The sequence below is a fragment of the Mus caroli genome, chromosome 11 (genome assembly GCF_900094665.2).
Source record: "Mus caroli chromosome 11, CAROLI_EIJ_v1.1, whole genome shotgun sequence".
NCBI classification, from domain to species: Eukaryota; Metazoa; Chordata; class Mammalia; order Rodentia; family Muridae; genus Mus; species Mus caroli.
In genome coordinates, this window is record NC_034580.1 from 63,824,343 (window position 1) to 63,841,569 (window position 17,227).

Below are 17,227 nucleotides of genomic sequence, written 5' to 3' on the forward strand. Positions count from 1 at the left end.
CACTGAGATATCGTTATATAGGAAGTAGCATTTCTGGTTGCCTTCTGTCTGTATTCAGGGCACGAGGGACTAGTCACTGCTAGTGAGTGTGGTACTTGCTGGATCACAGTGATCTCTGACTCTCTAGGTCAGTTGAATAGAGATCAGGGTGGGAGGATTGGCTAAGAACCACTAGAGGGCCAGGTGTGGTGCAGGCCTTTAATCCAAGCATATAGGAGGCGGGGACGGACTGATCTCTTGATTGTGAGTCTAGCCTGGTCTACATAATGAGGCCCTGTCTAAAAAAATTTTTTAAAAAGAAAACATTTTTTTGAGACAGAATTTCATTATGTAACACTGGCTGTCCTGGAACTCACTGTGTAGATTAGGCCTCGAATACACACTTGACTGCCTGTCGAGTGCTGGGATTAAACGTGTGCATCATCATAGCTAGCCAAGAAATAAGGACTATTAGAGAGCTGGGGGCGAAGGGGGGGTGCACACTTTTAAGCCCAGTATTTGGGCGGTAGTGGCATATGGATCTCTGTGAGTTTAAGGCCAGCCTGGTCTACAAAGAGTCCAGGACAGCCAGGACTATGTTACACAAGGGAATTCTGTCTTGAGAGAAAAAAAAAATTAGAGGTACTTTTTTTTTTTTTTTTTTTAAAAGACAGGGTTTCTCTGTGCAGTCCTGGCTGTCCTGGAACTCACTCTGTAGACCAGGCTGGCCTCAAACTCAGAAATCCGCCTGCCTCTGCCTCCCAAGTGCTGGGATTAAAGTCGTGCACCACCACGCCCAGCTTAGGACTTTTAAAAATAGATTTTCAGGGGCTGGAGAGATGGCTCAGCAGTTAAGAGCACTTACTGCTCTTCCAAAGGTGCTGAATTCAATTCCCAGCAACCACATGGTGACTCACAACCATCTATAAATGGATCTGATGCCCTCTTCTGGTGTGTCTGAAGACAGCTACAATGTACTCATACAAATCTTAAAAAAAAAAAAATTAGATTTTCAAAGTTGGGCAGAGCCAGGTGGACTGACAATCTCTGGGTTTGGGGGCAGCCAGGTCTAAAGAGTGAGTTTTAGAACAGCCAGAGCAACACAGAGGAACCTGTCTGGGCCAGGCAGTGGTGGCGCACACCTTTGATCCCAGCAGAGGCAGGTGGATTTCTGAGTTCGAGGCCAGCCTGGTCTACAGAGTGAGTTCCAGGACAGCCAGGGTTATACAGAGAAGCCCTGTCTCGAAAAAAAAAAAATTAAAAAAATAAATAAAAAAGAAGAAAGAAACCTGTCTGGAATACTGCCCCCTCAAAAAAAAGGGTGTGTGCGCTATTTTTTAGGTCTTTCCATTATAAATTATTTCAGAGGTTCTAAAGTGCTATCCTAAGTTCTACCTTTATGGAGAGTTTAAATAAGGCTTTTTGCATTTAATTATTGGAATTACTTCTAGGTTTAATATTTCCATAGGCCCTACAATACCAAGCTACCTTTATGGTGTCAGAGACCTGGGTTCAGACTTTAGCTCTTTTATCAATATACATAATCTAATTCCGACAGATTACGTAACCTCTCAGCCTCTTTTGTGAGGTTATGGGTGGTGAGCCGGCCTTGGGAGTCTGCAAGAAAGGGCTGGCCAGCCAGGCCCAAAGAAAATAAATAGGAAGCGACTGTCATTTCACCGTCATTGTCATGCAATCTAATGATATCTTCAGTCTAGTGCTCAGATTTTTAAGCTTTGGGGATCACTAGAGACACAAAGCTCGGGCACCAGGAGCCTCTTGTAATACCAGAGTCTCCAAAGTATGCCCACTACGCCATAGCCTTGTCAGATCTACGCCTGCGTACAGGTCGCTCGGCACTCCTGCGCAGACTCCGCAGTCTTGGGTAAGTGTCGTCAAGGAAAATCCCCAGCTTCTGGGTAAACAAGTTGCCGCGTGAGCCGGCCTGCACGTGTTCCCTACAGCTCTGAGCCCTCTCAGCCTATGAGAAAGTTTTTAGGGCAGGGCTGGCATTTGCGTCACTGATTTAGGCAGGGCGGGGTTGTCTCTACAGCCAATAAAAATGTTGAGAGTGGGTGGGGGTGTGGTTTCCGGTCAGATGTCCAATCAACGAGCTGGGGCGCCCCCGCCCTCACGTGGCTCTATCACTACCGGTTGTCATATTGTCCAATGGGAAAATGACTGAGTTCTGAAATGCCAATGGTTGCTTTACAAGGGCTTGCCGGCTGCACGCGGAGCGGGGCATGGGTTGGCGTCTCTGAGCCAATAAGCTAGGGAGGCGTGACAGAACGGGCGGTGGGAGGGCCTCGAGGAGTCTGTGGAGGAGCCCCAGGAGTGAAGAAATTTGGAGTCTACGTGCGCTCGGAACTGTGAGTAGCCCCTTACTCCGGGGCCGTCGAACTTGTGTTTTCGGGGAGGTGCGCTCGGCCAAAAGGGGTGTCAGTGGCGTGGTGTGTGTGAGGGATCATGCAAATGTGAATTAGCTGCAGAACAAATGCCTAATGGTTGTGGAGAAAGGGACCACAAGTTCAGCTCTAGGGGAACATGAATGAGAGTTACCAGCATCAGATCTCTCACCACTCTAGGGTCCCTGGACACTAATGCTAGCGCAGGGTGCTCAGAAGCCCCTAGCCATCCGAGGGAGCCGAAGCGCCTGCGATATGACCCCTGAGAGCTGGTTATGGTTTGGGGTAGGCTCCCTAAACACTTGGAAGAGGCCGCCCTGGTAGGGCGGGCGGGAACGTAGTATGGTGATCTGAGAAAGGCTGGTGTGTTGATTTGACCGAAAGGCTGTCTCATCACGACTATAGGTGGTATCGTGGCCTCAGGGACATGCTCGGAAATAAGAATGGGCTAGTAATTTGTTGGATTCTGAAAGGGAGGATAGGGTGGAGGGTTTCTGTACACCGTTTCGTCTACTCTTCTTAAGCTGCTAGAGGTGGAGTTACCAAAGGAGTGCTCTGGTGTCTAGACGGTCGGTCGGGCAGAGGTGAGGGAGGAGAGGGAGGAAGTGAGATTCTTAGGAAAGCAGTGTGCCTGCAGGCTTCTCGGGTGAGCTCGGGTTTTGAGCATAGAAATGAACCATGATGGTGCTCATGGAGCACAAACAATGCCTTGAGATCAGGCTAAGGGGGGAGAAGGTGAAGGAATTGGATATAGCCTGTATTCTAGGCACCAAGCTTAGAAACAGGGGAATACTTCCCCCGCAGCCCTACGGTGCTGGAATGCAGTGTAGAGGTTTGGTAACACTTTACAGGGTCCCTAAGCCAGCAGGACAAGCCATCATTAGGGCTTGAACCTTGGGCTCCATTATTAGGAAGCTGAGAATGAAGCAGACAATTAAGGCAAGTTTAGTAACTACCTACTAAGTCTTAATTTTTCCTTATGACATCAGGGTGACACTTACCTTCAGTTGTTTGGGGGCTTACATGAGAACAATATGTGTAAAGTTCTTAGCACAGCGCTTGGATCATTTACAAACACAAACTACAAGGTAACAAAAGAATAGCGATATAAGTTAGGGATTTATGTGCATGCTGTGGCCGAGAGCAGTCCTCATCTTCTGTTTTTCTGCAAGTTTTGATGACTCCTCTTTTCCCTCTCTCTGATTTTTTTTTTTTTTTTTTTTGGTCTTTGGGCACCAGCCCAAATTCCATCATTCCTCCCCTGTATTCCTCTCCCAAGATCTGGGCCCCAGACTGAGGCAACTTGCTGTGTCCCAGTTTGACTTCCTCATCTTAAATCCATTCTCCCTGACACCCCCCCCCCACACCTATTCTGTGCTGTAATAGTAACTAGAAAGTCTGCCTTTGAAGGGGGGCCCCAGGGAAGGAGCAAAGGTGCGTTCTCTCAGAACCTAGGCCTCCAATTTACCCGCCCTAGCTCTTTGGTACCTGGCCAGTAACTGTGTACAGTCTGGTGACGGGGAAAAGCCAATGCCAGGAGTTTTAAGACCCAGCTAAGGGAGGGTAAAAGCGGGTACCGCAAAGAGAACCAGGCATGGGGGCGGGGGAGGGGGACCCCCTTCCTCCTAACCGTCTCTCCAGGAATTTTTGGCTTTTGTACAGGACCGCTGTCGTTGGGTTGGGGGAGGCGCCAAGGCTGTGTGCATGTCCTGGGCCATCGGCCAAGAGAACACGATGTTCCCTAGTGCTCTGGCCGCCGCCCTCTGGGGCTGGCCGCCTCCCAAACCGCTGCCTCTCCAGCCTCCCTGCCCCACATTCCCCGGCTGCCTCGCCCCGCCTCCTGCCTCCGCTTTGACGTCACCTCCCTCTCCCGCCCCCTCTTCTCCATTGACGGCAGCAGAGCCTGGTTACTGTGGTCGGGATTGTGAGGCTCGACAGCCTGGGCCTTGGGATCAGGTTGGGGCTGTTTGGAGTGCTGAAACCTTTTGTCTGTGTAAATGACAGATACGGAAGTGGGCGAGCAACGGCTGCTTGGGTCAGAGGAATCACACCTAAATCCTTGAGAGCTTTTGAAAGAGAAAGGGGTCTGAAAAAAAAAAAAAAAAAAGGACAGCACACGGTCACAACGCAGTACGAGGGGGCATGAGAGCAGCATCATTTTCAGGAGGAGGAAGCTGAGCACTCAGCCTCCCGTGTCTTTTGTTTTCTGTGTTTCCCTGCTTCTGTTTTTCTGGGTTATTTTATAACACGTCTGTGTCCCAGCATTTCTATAGAACCCTGCCTCGCCGCCTCCTCCAAGGGAAACACCATTGTTAAGGAAAGCTTTAGCCACGTGACAGTGAGGGGCGTGCACTTAACAGCTGATTATGTCAGCAGCTGTGTGGTGGCCTCTTCACTTGCCACCTACGTTTCCAGGGAAGCCTGAGAACTACTCAGCTCAGGCCTAGGAAAGGGGGCTGTGTCACTGTAGCTCTCCTGGACCCAGACTGGCATGTTGTTCCCCCACCTCCCCAAAATCGAGTCCCTATTCTCTTTTTATGAATCAATGCTCTACTTTTCTTTTGAAAACGTAATTTGTTGCCTCCTCTCCTGAGGCTCCCTCTCCCCTACCTATCCTTAATAGAAACAGCCATCCTGTTTACCGAGCATCTACTGTCAGTCCTGACGCTGACCCAGCCACCCATCCTTTTTCTGCCTACCGCCGCAACTGCCCTCTCTGCTGCCCCTTTTGTAGTCCTGGCTTCCTGGCCCCCACTTTTGGGGCAGCCCTAAATGTGGGTGGCTGCATCCTCTGCAGAGGCAGCACTAGTCACCAAGTAGGCTTCCTGGAGACCTTTTCTCTGATTGGCTAGCGAAACACCTGCTTTTGTTTCCTTTCACAGTGGCCATTGGCTTTTGCTGTCCTTTCCGTTTGTCTGTATCCATCACCCACTCACCCCTTAACGACACGTGGACCCTCAATTGCCCTTCTCTCAGGATCTGAAGGGTCAGAGGAAAGGGTTGGATTCTTTATGACAAGGCCAGGGAGAGGCCAGGGAATGTCAGTCTGGGTTTTTCTCTCTCCCACTTCCCTTGGGTAGCAGACATTTCATTCACCCGGCACCAGAACAGGTGTCTTGTTCTGCCAAGCTGGTCAGTTTAGGAAGTAGGTTTCTCTTGAGCACTTCTTGTGACCCAGGTATCCTCCCTGAAAAGGGCTAGTTTCCCTCCCTCACTTCCCTTTCATTATTGACTGTGTGAGACATCCTGATCGCATTGGCTGACTGAGCGGTGTCTGAGGCCCTTCAGCCCAGCACCAGCACCCAAGTCCACGTGCAGGGATGTGTGTGACACAGCCCTGACCTCAGTGGGGACCAGTAGCCAATCAGATGCCAGGAAGAGATCCTTAGCCAACCGGGGGCGGGGCCTGCGGCTCTTCGGGCAGAAGGCCAATGAGGGGCAGGGCCTGGCATTATGCAACCCGCCTCCCAGCCTCGCGGAGCTTCTGGGTTGCGGGCCGAAACGGCAAGCGGATGGAGGGCGCTGGAACGGCCAGGTAGGGATCCCTGCTGCAATCCTAGGGTTAGTCTTTGTCCCGGAGCTTGGCCGCCACTACTTCCAACGTGATGGGTCACTTTCAGCTCTCAGAGAGCAAAACAATAATCTGCCTTTCCTGTCACTGTCCACCCTTCCCCGCCCCTGGGGCCCTAGGTGTTCAACTCAACCCGGCACGGGTTGTCTGCGTTTGTTATTCGTTCACCTAACCTCCTCCTCTGCTCCTCCAGGGCAGCCATCCTGAACCTGAGACCTTTAGCGAACACGACCCCTTTACACATTCCTCGACACTCGGGAGTCCATGGGTTTGCCCTAGCCCAAAGACCCCCTTCAGGCTTCTGCGCTCCCTCTCTTCCTCCAATTCCTGGCCTCGTGCCGGTCGTGATGTCAACCGCTTCAGGCTGGAACATCCTGTTCTCAGCGCTAGTTCTTGCCGTTGGCCACAGCTTTCCTTCCCTTTTCTCCTGGCGCTCAGAAAATACTTGGGATGGGGGTGTGGTTAGACGGGGAGTAGAGGAAAAACTATATATGCTGATTGTTGTGTGTCCCCTATCTAAAGCATTGATGTGGTAGTAGGGTTAACTAGAAAAGTAAGGGACGAAGGAAGATGCCTGAGTCCTTGCCTGTGGCAAGTGGTAACTCCAGTCCTGGTGTTTGGGAGTGGGCAGGGGCCTGAGAAAGAAAAGCAGTGTCTTGATCAGAATAATGTTCGAGGCAAGAGCGAGGATGGGGGCGTTTCCACAAAGAGCAGAGGCCGAGTGGGGAAGCTAGGACTTGCTCCTGGAGTTCCTCTAGTTTGTTACTCTTCACATGGCTCCTAGGCTCTCTGGGCCCTGGGAATTTGTTATGGTGGGTGTCCTTCTCCTCCCCGCTGCCCTGAACCTTGTTAGCCAGTATGAGGGTGTGTTGGCCAGTATAGGACTGGATCGGTTTCCCACTTCCACGAAGATGGGGATTGGGGGAGGAGTCGTTCCTGCCCTCCTGTGGTCCCTCCAGCAACCGCTGAGCTCAGCGGCTGACGTCGGTTTCCCTGGCGACCGCGGCTGTGGCGGAAGCGCGTGGTGGGGCCAGGCACATCGGCGCGCATGTGCAGCGGGGGTGGCACCGCCCCCGGATAAAATTAGCCCGGAAGCCTAAATATAGGAGGCGATCAGCTCACCCCCTGCTCCGAGGCCTCAGAGTCCCAGACCAGGTGGGGACCTGATGAGAATTTGGGCATAGGAAACCTGCAAGCTTTGACCCTCAGCTACTGTTCTAGTCGATTGTTCAGGCTGTACTCATTCCACACTGGCAAGGGGTGTAAGAGATGGCCTACGAGAGCTGCCTTTCTACCTGTGGTATCCTTAGGGGGAATAGGAAATAGAACATGTTTCTATTGCAAGCCCCAGGCCTGAGTCACAACAGTGAGGGACAGGCAGAGGAAGGACTGGGTGTAGCCAGCAGATGCTGTGGGGTTAATAGCTCAGCTTTTGCTAAACATTCCTTTTTGGTTTCTTTTTCTAGGTGCCGTGATTAAATTAGTCAGCCCTCAGAGACAGGCGTCCTACCTCCTTTATCCAGACCTCAAAAGCCCCGTTGTACACCCGTGGTGGCTTCTTCACCTTCCCTGTTTCGTCCTCCACTGTATGGCCCAGACATGAGTGGTCCCCTAGAAGGGGCCGATGGGGGAGGAGACCCCAGGCCCGGAGAACCTTTTTGTCCTGGAGGAGTCCCATCCCCTGGGGCCCCGCAGCACCGGCCTTGTCCAGGCCCCAGCCTGGCTGATGACACTGATGCAAACAGCAATGGCTCAAGTGGCAATGAGTCGAACGGACCCGAGTCCAGGGGCGCATCTCAGCGGAGTTCTCATAGTTCCTCTTCTGGCAATGGCAAGGACTCAGCTCTGCTGGAGACCACTGAGAGCAGCAAAAGGTGTGTGCGAGTGTGTGTGTGTATGATGGTATGATGCTGCCAACGTGGCCCTCCCTCACCTTAGCCTGTTCCTTCTTTTCTAGTACAAACTCACAGAGCCCATCCCCACCCAGCAGCTCCATTGCCTACAGCCTCCTGAGTGCGAGCTCAGAGCAGGACAACCCATCTACCAGTGGCTGCAGGTGTGTAGGCTGAGGGCTAAGGGAGATGCCTGGGGGCCGGGGCCAGACTTCGGGGCTAATACCTTTACCCCTTCATTCCTGTGGGTCCTGCAGCAGCGAACAGTCAGCTCGAGCCAGGACCCAGAAAGAACTCATGACTGCACTTCGGGAGCTCAAACTTCGACTGCCACCAGAGCGTCGGGGCAAGGGCCGCTCTGGGACCTTGGCCACACTGCAGTATGCTCTGGCCTGTGTCAAGCAGGTGCAGGGTGAGTGAGTGATGCTTGCTGGCAGGGTCTGGCCAGGACTCGGACTACTGTAGGGGCCTTTCTCCTAACTGAATATGGCTTGGGTTCCCTTCTCCTACAGCTAACCAGGAGTATTACCAGCAGTGGAGTCTGGAGGAGGGTGAGCCTTGTGCCATGGACATGTCTACTTATACCCTGGAGGAACTGGAGCACATCACATCCGAATACACACTTCGAAACCAGGTCAGTTACAGCTTGGGTCCTTGGTTCTAGCCCCCGCCCCCCCACTCCCATTCCTACAGCTCCTAAGTCTTCTCTCGGTCTTGGTCTCATTCTAGGACACCTTCTCTGTGGCTGTGTCCTTCCTGACAGGCCGGATTGTCTATATTTCGGAGCAGGCAGGTGTCCTGCTGCGTTGCAAACGGGATGTGTTTCGGGGTGCCCGCTTCTCAGAGCTCCTAGCTCCCCAGGATGTGGGTGTCTTCTATGGCTCTACTACACCATCACGATTGCCCACCTGGGGCACTGGCACCTCTGCAGGTATAGTACCCTCGTTCCTGCGGAGAGGACTGGAAGCTCTCATGTTGTGGGCTCTTCTTGGCTCAGGACAGAGATGGCGCTCTGGTCACTTCCATTCCCTTCTGCTCTAGGTTCAGGCCTCAAGGACTTCACCCAGGAAAAGTCTGTCTTCTGCCGAATCAGGTGAGGAGAGGGAGTAGGAGCAGGCCTCTCTCCTACTCGTCCCTGCTATCTGTAATGTGGTCTGTGAGAAGGGGGTGGGGCAGCTTTCCCCTGGAAACCTCTAATATTTGTCTCTCCCTTGCCAGAGGAGGTCCTGACCGGGATCCAGGGCCTCGGTACCAGCCATTCCGCTTAACCCCATATGTGACCAAGATTCGGGTCTCAGATGGGGCACCTGCACAGCCGTGCTGCCTACTCATTGCAGAGCGCATCCACTCCGGTTATGAAGGTGGATAGGCTAGGGCCCGGGCCTGGGGGCTGACGGGAGGAAGGGTTTCCTCTAGGATGGGGTGAGGGTCAACATGAGAGTTTGGGAGGCACTAGCTGAGTCCTTCGGGTTAGAAAAGTATTATAAGGCAGAGGGTTCAGACCCTGCTCCAAGGTAGGGTTGGATGAGGTCCCTGAGCTGTGACAAGTGAGAAAGTGACTCTCAGTGTCATCTCTGGTGTGAGTCACCAGATGACTCAGTCTCTGTGGGCCATAAAGCCAGGTCTGAGCTGGGAGGGAGAGTGCCAGGCAACCAGACTGGAGGCAGAGAGGAGGGAGGGCGGGGGAGCTGGACACCACGGCTGCGACCTATGTGTTCTATGCTGCAGCTCCCCGGATCCCTCCTGACAAGAGGATCTTCACCACCCGACACACACCAAGCTGCCTCTTCCAGGATGTAGATGAAAGGTAAGGCAAAGACTTGGATGAGGGTAGGTAGCCAGGGCCAAGGCCTAGGTCTGACATTTGCTCCGATTTCAGGGCTGCCCCACTGCTGGGTTACCTCCCCCAGGATCTCCTAGGGGCTCCGGTACTTCTCTTTCTACATCCTGAGGACCGACCCCTCATGCTGGCCATTCATAAGAAGAGTGAGTTCTCCTGGTCCTGCTCGCCCTCCCTGCCCGTCCCCAGGGCCCCTTAACTGTTGTTGTGATGGTGTCTCTCGATGCCATGGTTTCTTGGATATCTCTGTGTGTCTTTCTCTGCTTTATTCAGATCTCCCATTCACTGATACCCACTTTCTTTCCTGTGCCCACAGTACTGCAGCTGGCAGGCCAGCCCTTTGACCATTCCCCTATTCGCTTCTGTGCTCGGAACGGGGAATATGTCACCATGGACACCAGCTGGGCCGGTTTTGTGCACCCCTGGAGCCGCAAGGTGGCTTTCGTGCTGGGTCGCCATAAAGTGCGCACGTAAGGGAACTGCGCCTCCTCGCTGACGTCCTCCATGCTGGCGTTGGGGTGGGCAGTATGGACATGGCAGGGGTAGGGAAAGGACTGAGTTCGCCTTTACAACCCCACAGGGCACCCCTGAATGAGGACGTCTTCACTCCCCCAGCCCCCAGCCCAGCTCCATCCCTGGACTCTGATATCCAGGAACTCTCAGAGCAGATCCATCGATTGCTGCTGCAGGTGATTATTGAGGAGGGCTCAGGAGTGAAGTGGTCAGTCAGGAAGAGGCTGTAGAAACTAACCAATCCATCCTTCTCCTTTCTGTAGCCTGTGCACAGCTCCAGCCCCACAGGGCTCTGTGGAGTTGGCCCTCTGATGTCCCCTGGTCCTCTACATAGCCCTGGCTCCTCCAGTGATAGCAATGGTGGGGACGCTGAGGGGCCTGGGCCTCCTGCTCCAGTGAGTAACGGCTTCCACGGCGCCTTTCCTGTTGTCCATTCCATTGCGCATCATCATTGCCAGGCCCTCGTGCTACCCTCACCTAGCCTCCTTGGTCTTCCTGACCCCTGGGCTCCTGACACTGCCACCCCAATGCTGCCCAGTGTTCTACTGTCCCACAGGTGACTTTCCAGCAGATCTGTAAGGATGTGCATCTGGTAAAGCACCAGGGACAACAGCTTTTCATTGAGTCTCGGGCCAAGCCTCCGCCCCGGCCCCGCCTCCTTGGTGAGTAGGTACCACTATAGGCCAGGGATGAGGTTCTGCTGGCCTTCATTCCCAACCCATTTACTCTTTCTTTTCCTTTTACCCCAGCTACAGGTACATTCAAAGCCAAAGTCCTTCCCTGCCAGTCCCCAAACCCCGAACTGGAGGTGGCCCCAGTTCCTGACCAAGCCTCATTAGCCTTGGCCCCTGAGGAGCCAGAGAGGAAAGAAACCTCTGGCTGTTCCTACCAGCAGATCAACTGCCTGGACAGCATCCTCAGGTAAGGCCTGCCTGCCATCACCTCCTTCTCGGCCCAGCTTTGCCGGCCCCAGGCCCTGCCCTTAACCCCTTTGCTCCATCCACCCCCAGGTATTTGGAGAGCTGCAACATTCCCAGTACAACCAAGCGTAAATGTGCCTCCTCCTCCTCCTACACTGCCTCTTCAGCCTCTGACGATGACAAGCAGAGGGCAGGTCCAGTTCCTGTGGGGGCCAAGAAAGGTAAAGACCCAGTGCATGCCAGGCGCCCATTGCCCTGCCCCGGCCTGTCCCAGGCCCTTACACTTCTGCCTTAGGGCTCCCCTGCTCTCCCTGCCCTCCTCTCCTGCCTCCTGATCTCCAGGTTCCTCCCTCTAGCCAACCCTTCCCCACTCCTCCCTGGGATTCCCTCTCCCAGGGGCAGGGGTGGTAACCAGTGCCGTCTCTCCGCACAGATCCGTCGTCAGCAGTGCTGTCTGGGGAGGGGGCAACTCCTCGGAAGGAGCCAGTGGTGGGAGGCACCCTGAGCCCGCTCGCCCTGGCCAATAAGGCAGAGAGCGTGGTGTCCGTCACCAGTCAGTGTAGCTTCAGCTCCACCATCGTCCATGTGGGAGACAAGAAGCCCCCGGAGTCGGGTATGGGCGTGGAGTGAGGGGGGTAGTGACGGGGCCCCATTTAGTTCCTCAGCCAGAGCTCTTTCCTGCCTACCTTTCTCCCCCTCCCCCAATGGAGAGAAGGAGGCGACCTTCTTAGCATGGGGGGACCTGCTGCTTCTGACTGTCCACCCCACTCACCTCTGCTGCTTGCCCCTCCCCCATTCTCCTTCCTGCATTCTTACTGTTGTTGAAACATAAAAGTTGGGTTAGGGGGAGGAGGTCCAGCCCTAAGATGCTGACCACAGATGCTCTAAAGCAGGGAAGACTGAAGACTCTTCAGGGTCTTTGGGTAGATCTTAAGACTGTGTGAAAAGCAGCATGTGGCAAGGCTTCCCTTGTAAAGAAGAGGTCTTGTCCCAGGGATTTTGGGCAGGCTCTTGGCGGAGACTGAGTATCCTCTTTCCTCCTGGAATAATTTTGCATGGAAGGAAGAGTCCATGTCCTCCTCCTGGCAAGGAAGCAGCCTTGAGTAGCTTGGGGTCCCACGCCTTGGTGGTTGGGCTGTAGGAAAGGGAGGTTGTGTGTGGCTGTGCTGACCTTTCCTTCGTCTCACCCCTGCTCAGACATCATCATGATGGAAGACCTGCCTGGCCTGGCCCCTGGCCCAGCCCCCAGTCCGGCCCCCAGCCCCACAGTAGCCCCTGACCCAACCCCAGATGCTTATCGCCCAGTGGGTCTGACCAAGGCCGTGCTGTCCCTGCACACACAGAAGGAAGAGCAAGCCTTCCTCAACCGCTTCAGAGATCTTGGCAGGCTTCGTGGACTTGACACCTCTTCTGTGGCCCCCTCAGCCCCTGGTGAGCGAGGGAGCCACCTGGGGCTTCCTTGAGCTGTCTTGTGTGCAGTCAGCTGCTGGGGGGTATAAAGTGATGGTGAGAGAAGATGTATCTGCTCTGGGACCCAGGTGATGCTGCCTTCATCATCAGGACCGTGTTTAGTTAGATTTCTAGATAGCATCTCCCTATTAGGCCAGGGCTGCAGGCTGCAGGCTGAGGAGGGAAGCCTGGGGGCTGGCCCTGAGACAAGCAGGCAGAAGTGCCCGGTTTCAGGTAAGCTACTCTGAACCTAGCCTGGAAGAAGGAGAAATTGTGCCCACATAGGACATAGCATCACTGACTCTGCAGCAATCTTGGCTGGGGTGGACTTCAAGGGCAGATAGAAAACAGCTCCTCGAGGTACCTGCAGGAGACCTTTGCAGACGGCTGTGGACTTAGGCCTGGGCTGTTCTGCCCACTGCATCATCCCATTGTGAGTTAGGCAGAGCACAGTTTCAACTGGCAGGACAAGTATCCAGGCTGGCATGGCCTGAGGGATTTTGGCAGATGGACTGAAGTCACCTGCCTATTCATCCATGGACCCCTCTCCCTCCCCTTGTCTGCCAGTGTGCCTCTGTTTTGCACACCCCAGCTTGACCATCATGTAACTGTGCCCTTCTCTGGCTCCTTTCACAATAAACCCCCTTGTCCCCTGGCTCCTGTGATTCTTCCCCGCCCTTTCCCTACTTCCTTGTCTTCTATATTTCGCATGCAGGGTGAGCAGCTTTCTCTGCCTGGCCCTCTCCCTGTCCTCCTCTTAGTGTTTCAGGGCAGTAGAGGTGGCCGGCTCCTTGTTAACCCTGGTCTTTCCCCACAGGCTGCCACCATGGCCCCATTCCCCCTGGTCGCCGACACCACTGCCGATCTAAAGCAAAGCGTTCCCGTCACCACCACCACCAGACCCCCCGGCCCGAAACTCCCTGCTATGTCTCCCATCCTTCACCTGTGCCCTCTTCTGGACCCTGGCCACCCCCACCAGCCACTACCCCCTTCCCAGCAGTGGTCCAGCCCTACCCACTCCCAGTATTCTCCCCTCGAGGAGGACCCCAGCCCCTTCCCCCTGCCCCTACATCTGTATCCCCTGCTACCTTCCCTTCTCCCTTAGTGACCCCAATGGTGGCCTTGGTGCTCCCTAACTATCTATTCCCTACCCCACCTAGTTATCCATATGGGGTGTCCCAGGCCCCTGTTGAGGGGCCACCCACGCCCGCTTCCCACTCTCCCTCTCCATCCCTGCCCCCACCACCTCCTAGCCCCCCCCACCGCCCAGACTCCCCACTGTTCAACTCAAGATGCAGCTCCCCACTCCAGCTCAATCTGCTGCAGCTTGAGGAGTCCCCCCGCACAGAGGGGGGCGCTGCTGCAGGAGGCCCCGGAAGCAGTGCGGGGCCCCTGCCTCCCAGTGAGGAGACTGCTGAGCCAGAGGCCAGATTGGTAAGCAACACTTCCTTCTGTCCACTCAGTCTTCTGGTACCCGCAGCCCTTGCCCCCCCCCCCCGCCCCACCTTGCTTCTGCCTGGTGCTTCTGCTGGGCTGGTTCTCAGCGTCCTGGAGTTGGTATGGGTGGGAGATCCAAGGGTAATTTCTGAATGAAGCAGAAATCAACTGCCTCCTCTGTGAAGGGACAGTTCTGTCTGTCTGACAGGTGGCAAGGACATCCCATTAATGCATCTGTATACATTCTGAGGGTTTATCTGCCGCTTGGAAAGGGTCCAGCATTATGTTCCCCATTGTCATCTCTCCTCTCGGCTTGGCCCTGTGTCATGGAGCAAGGAGCAGCGATCTGTTGGGTTGGGTGTGCCTCCTTTGGTTCTGGTCAGCACCAGTAGCAGTTGGAAATCAGCCGTGGTGGTGATTCCCTATTGCCTTTCTGTCCCTCTCCAATGCCCTCCTCCTCTAGGTGGAGGTTACTGAGTCGTCCAATCAGGATGCACTTTCAGGCTCCAGCGACCTGCTGGAGCTACTGCTACAAGAAGACTCTCGCTCGGGCACAGGCTCCGCAGCCTCAGGCTCCCTGGGCTCTGGCCTGGGCTCTGGGTCTGGTTCAGGATCCCACGAAGGGGGAAGCACCTCAGCCAGCGTCACCCGTGAGTAATGCTGTCCCCAGAGACGGGGAGGTGGGAGGCCCACCTTGCTAAGGCCAGTGGGTTGGAAATGTGGCCTGCTAAGCCCTCGGGGTGAATGTGTCCGTCAGCCTGGCTCCGTTGGCCTTCTCCACCCTCCCACAGGCAGCAGTCAGAGCAGCCATACAAGCAAGTACTTTGGCAGCATCGACTCTTCCGAGGCTGAAGCTGGGGCTGCTCAGGCCAGGACTGAGCCTGGGGACCAGGTCATTAAGTATGTGCTCCAGGACCCCATCTGGCTGCTCATGGCCAATGCCGACCAGCATGTCATGATGACATACCAGGTGCCGTCCAGGTGAGCTGGAGAGCCTCCGTCATCTTCCCTTTCAGAGGAGTAGAGAGACTAGCTTACCTGTACTGCCCAGATAACTTGAAGTTCTTCCCTCTGGGGCTGAATCTTATCTATTGATGCCCAATGTGGCATAAGCGCCCATTCCTTAGGGCCCTATTAGCACTTCTCAAGTTGAGGGTAGGTTTCCTGGTGTGGAAAGCTTCTTTGTATTCCAAGAAGGCACAGAAGACGGCAGGCTCAGGAGTTGTGGTTGAGGGTGAACGCCAACCCATGCTCTTGACTCTGGATCCTAGCCTCTGCCTTCCTCATACAGGGATGCAGCCTCTGTGCTGAAGCAAGACCGGGAGAGGCTCCGGGCCATGCAGAAACAGCAGCCACAGTTCTCAGAGGACCAGAGGCGGGAACTGGGTGCTGTGCACTCCTGGGTCCGGAAGGGCCAGCTGCCTCGGGCCCTTGATGTGACGGTGAGAGAAGTCTGGGAAGCCAGGAAGAGAGTAGGCTGGAAGATACTGAGCTCAAGGTCAAGGGATAGAGGACTTACGTCTGATATCAGTATCTTTGGATCATTAATTCTGAAGGAAGCTAATTCCATAAACGTGCTGCTGAGTTATATAATATTATTAAACCACATCACCTCACAAGTTCCTGACAGGACTTCATACCACCCCATAGTAGGATCTCAGCAAAGCCCTTTAAACAAAACAAATTTATTTGTGTGTATGAATGTTTAGTCTGCGCATACGTATATACACCATAAGTGTACCTGGTGTCCAATGAGGTCAGAAGAAGGCAATCTGGAACTGCAGGTGGAGAGTTGAGCCACTGTGTGGGTGGGTATCGGGATCTGAAGCTGGGCTCTCCAGTCCCCTCACTAGAGGATTTTCCTGTCTTGTTAGACTGTAGGTACATGTGTGGACTGGTTTCTTGGGAGTATATTTTGCGACTCACTATTGGGTTAAGGTTGGGATGCTGGGCTAGCCGGTTCCCAGTGAGGACACTACATAACTCACCCTCCCTTCTCTCCCTAAGGCGTGTGTGGACTGTGGCAGCAGCGTTCAAGATCCTGGCCACTCTGATGACCCACTCTTCTCAGAACTGGATGGATTGGGGCTGGAGCCCATGGAAGAGGGTGGAGGCGAGGGTGGTGGGGGTGGTGTTGGAGGCGGTGGGGGTGATGGTGGTGAGGAGGCCCAGACCCAAATTGGGGCTAAGGGTTCAAGCTCTCAGGACTCTGCCATGGAGGAAGAAGAGCAAGGTGGGGGCTCATCCAGCCCAGCTTTACCTGCAGAAGAAAACAGCACCAGCTAGACTCCATTTTGGGGCCGCTTACAGCAGTCATGAGAGGCTTCCTTTCGACCATGTTGGGGTTCTTATAACTCAAGATACAGCTGGACCAACCAATAGGAAACTGCCCCAGCTTCTCCCAACATAGGGGGCCGGACCCCCATTACCAGCCCAGGCGCAGGAGCTGCCTCTCGCTTCTTAGCAGAGTGGAAGTTCTCAGCCCCATTTGGAGGATTGTCCTGCTGAGGAGACTGGCGGTTCTTTGGTTAAGGTTGCTGACAAGCTGCTGAAGTGGTCTCTCCAAATCCCAGCTGAGCCTGAGTCCCAGTCGCAGGGTTGGGGCTGCACTTATTTATTTGGGAGAGACAGCTCACTCTCCCACCTCACCCCAAGATGGGAGGAGGGGAGCCTGGGATCTGTGTAGGATCCAGGTCCGTGAACCCCTAGCTGCTCCAGGGTGGGGGAGGTTGGTGGACCATGGAGTCCCTGGTGCTGCCCCTCAGGTGGGACCCAGGTGTTCTCAGCTCTACCCTCTACCAATGACATTTGTGTTTTTGATATTGTGTCTGTTATTTTTTTTTTTTTAATACAAAATGAAAAACCAAAAACCCAAGACTTTGTGAAATGAAGTTGGGAGTTTGGGTGAGGGGAGGGGTGGCCCTTCACCAGCAAGGGTCGCGGTGTAAGTGGGAGATGAACGCTCTTCCTTTTCCCTCCACATTCCTGGCAGCCAAGGACGTTGTAAACTCTACACTTAACACAACTACAGTCTCTACCATTACCTTAGCTTGGTTATCTTGACAAGAAAAAGGGCACCGTGGCTAAGGTTTTGGCAAGTCCAGTTCTACATATGGTGGCAGAAACAAGTGGAAGCGCTTGGAACTCCGTGGGCTGACTTCTAAAACTTCCATTAGCACACAGAAATAGCTGGTCACTTTAGTTAAGATACCAGTCCTTGA

At 54.3% G+C, this 17,227-nt stretch overlaps 1 protein-coding gene across 3 annotated transcripts; it reads left to right on the top strand.

The window, feature by feature from the left end:
* Window positions 1–2,275: 2,275 nt before the first annotated feature.
* Per1 (period circadian regulator 1) lies at window positions 2,276–16,889 on the top strand. 3 transcript variants are annotated; one of them, XM_021176228.2, is made up of 23 exons: window positions 2,276–2,348; window positions 7,422–7,829; window positions 7,913–8,011; window positions 8,105–8,259; window positions 8,360–8,481; window positions 8,577–8,778; window positions 8,889–8,940; window positions 9,066–9,208; window positions 9,576–9,654; window positions 9,727–9,833; window positions 10,004–10,157; window positions 10,268–10,376; window positions 10,464–10,595; window positions 10,757–10,862; window positions 10,950–11,121; window positions 11,211–11,341; window positions 11,554–11,733; window positions 12,318–12,551; window positions 13,387–14,003; window positions 14,470–14,656; window positions 14,798–14,987; window positions 15,298–15,448; window positions 16,014–16,889. In XM_021176228.2, the coding sequence occupies exons 2-23, from the start codon at window positions 7,555–7,557 to the stop codon at window positions 16,290–16,292; spliced, it is 3,876 nt and encodes a 1,291-aa protein (XP_021031887.1). In that variant the 5' UTR covers window positions 2,276–2,348; window positions 7,422–7,554; the 3' UTR covers window positions 16,293–16,889. The 3 variants fall into 3 exon arrangements, with proteins under 3 accessions (XP_021031887.1, XP_021031885.1, XP_021031886.1); XM_021176226.2 differs by lacking the exon at window positions 2,276–2,348 and adding an exon at window positions 2,357–5,919 and having other exon boundaries at window positions 16,014–16,869; XM_021176227.2 differs by lacking the exon at window positions 2,276–2,348 and adding an exon at window positions 5,935–7,110 and having other exon boundaries at window positions 16,014–16,869.
* The last annotated feature ends 338 nt before the right edge of the window (window positions 16,890–17,227 follow it).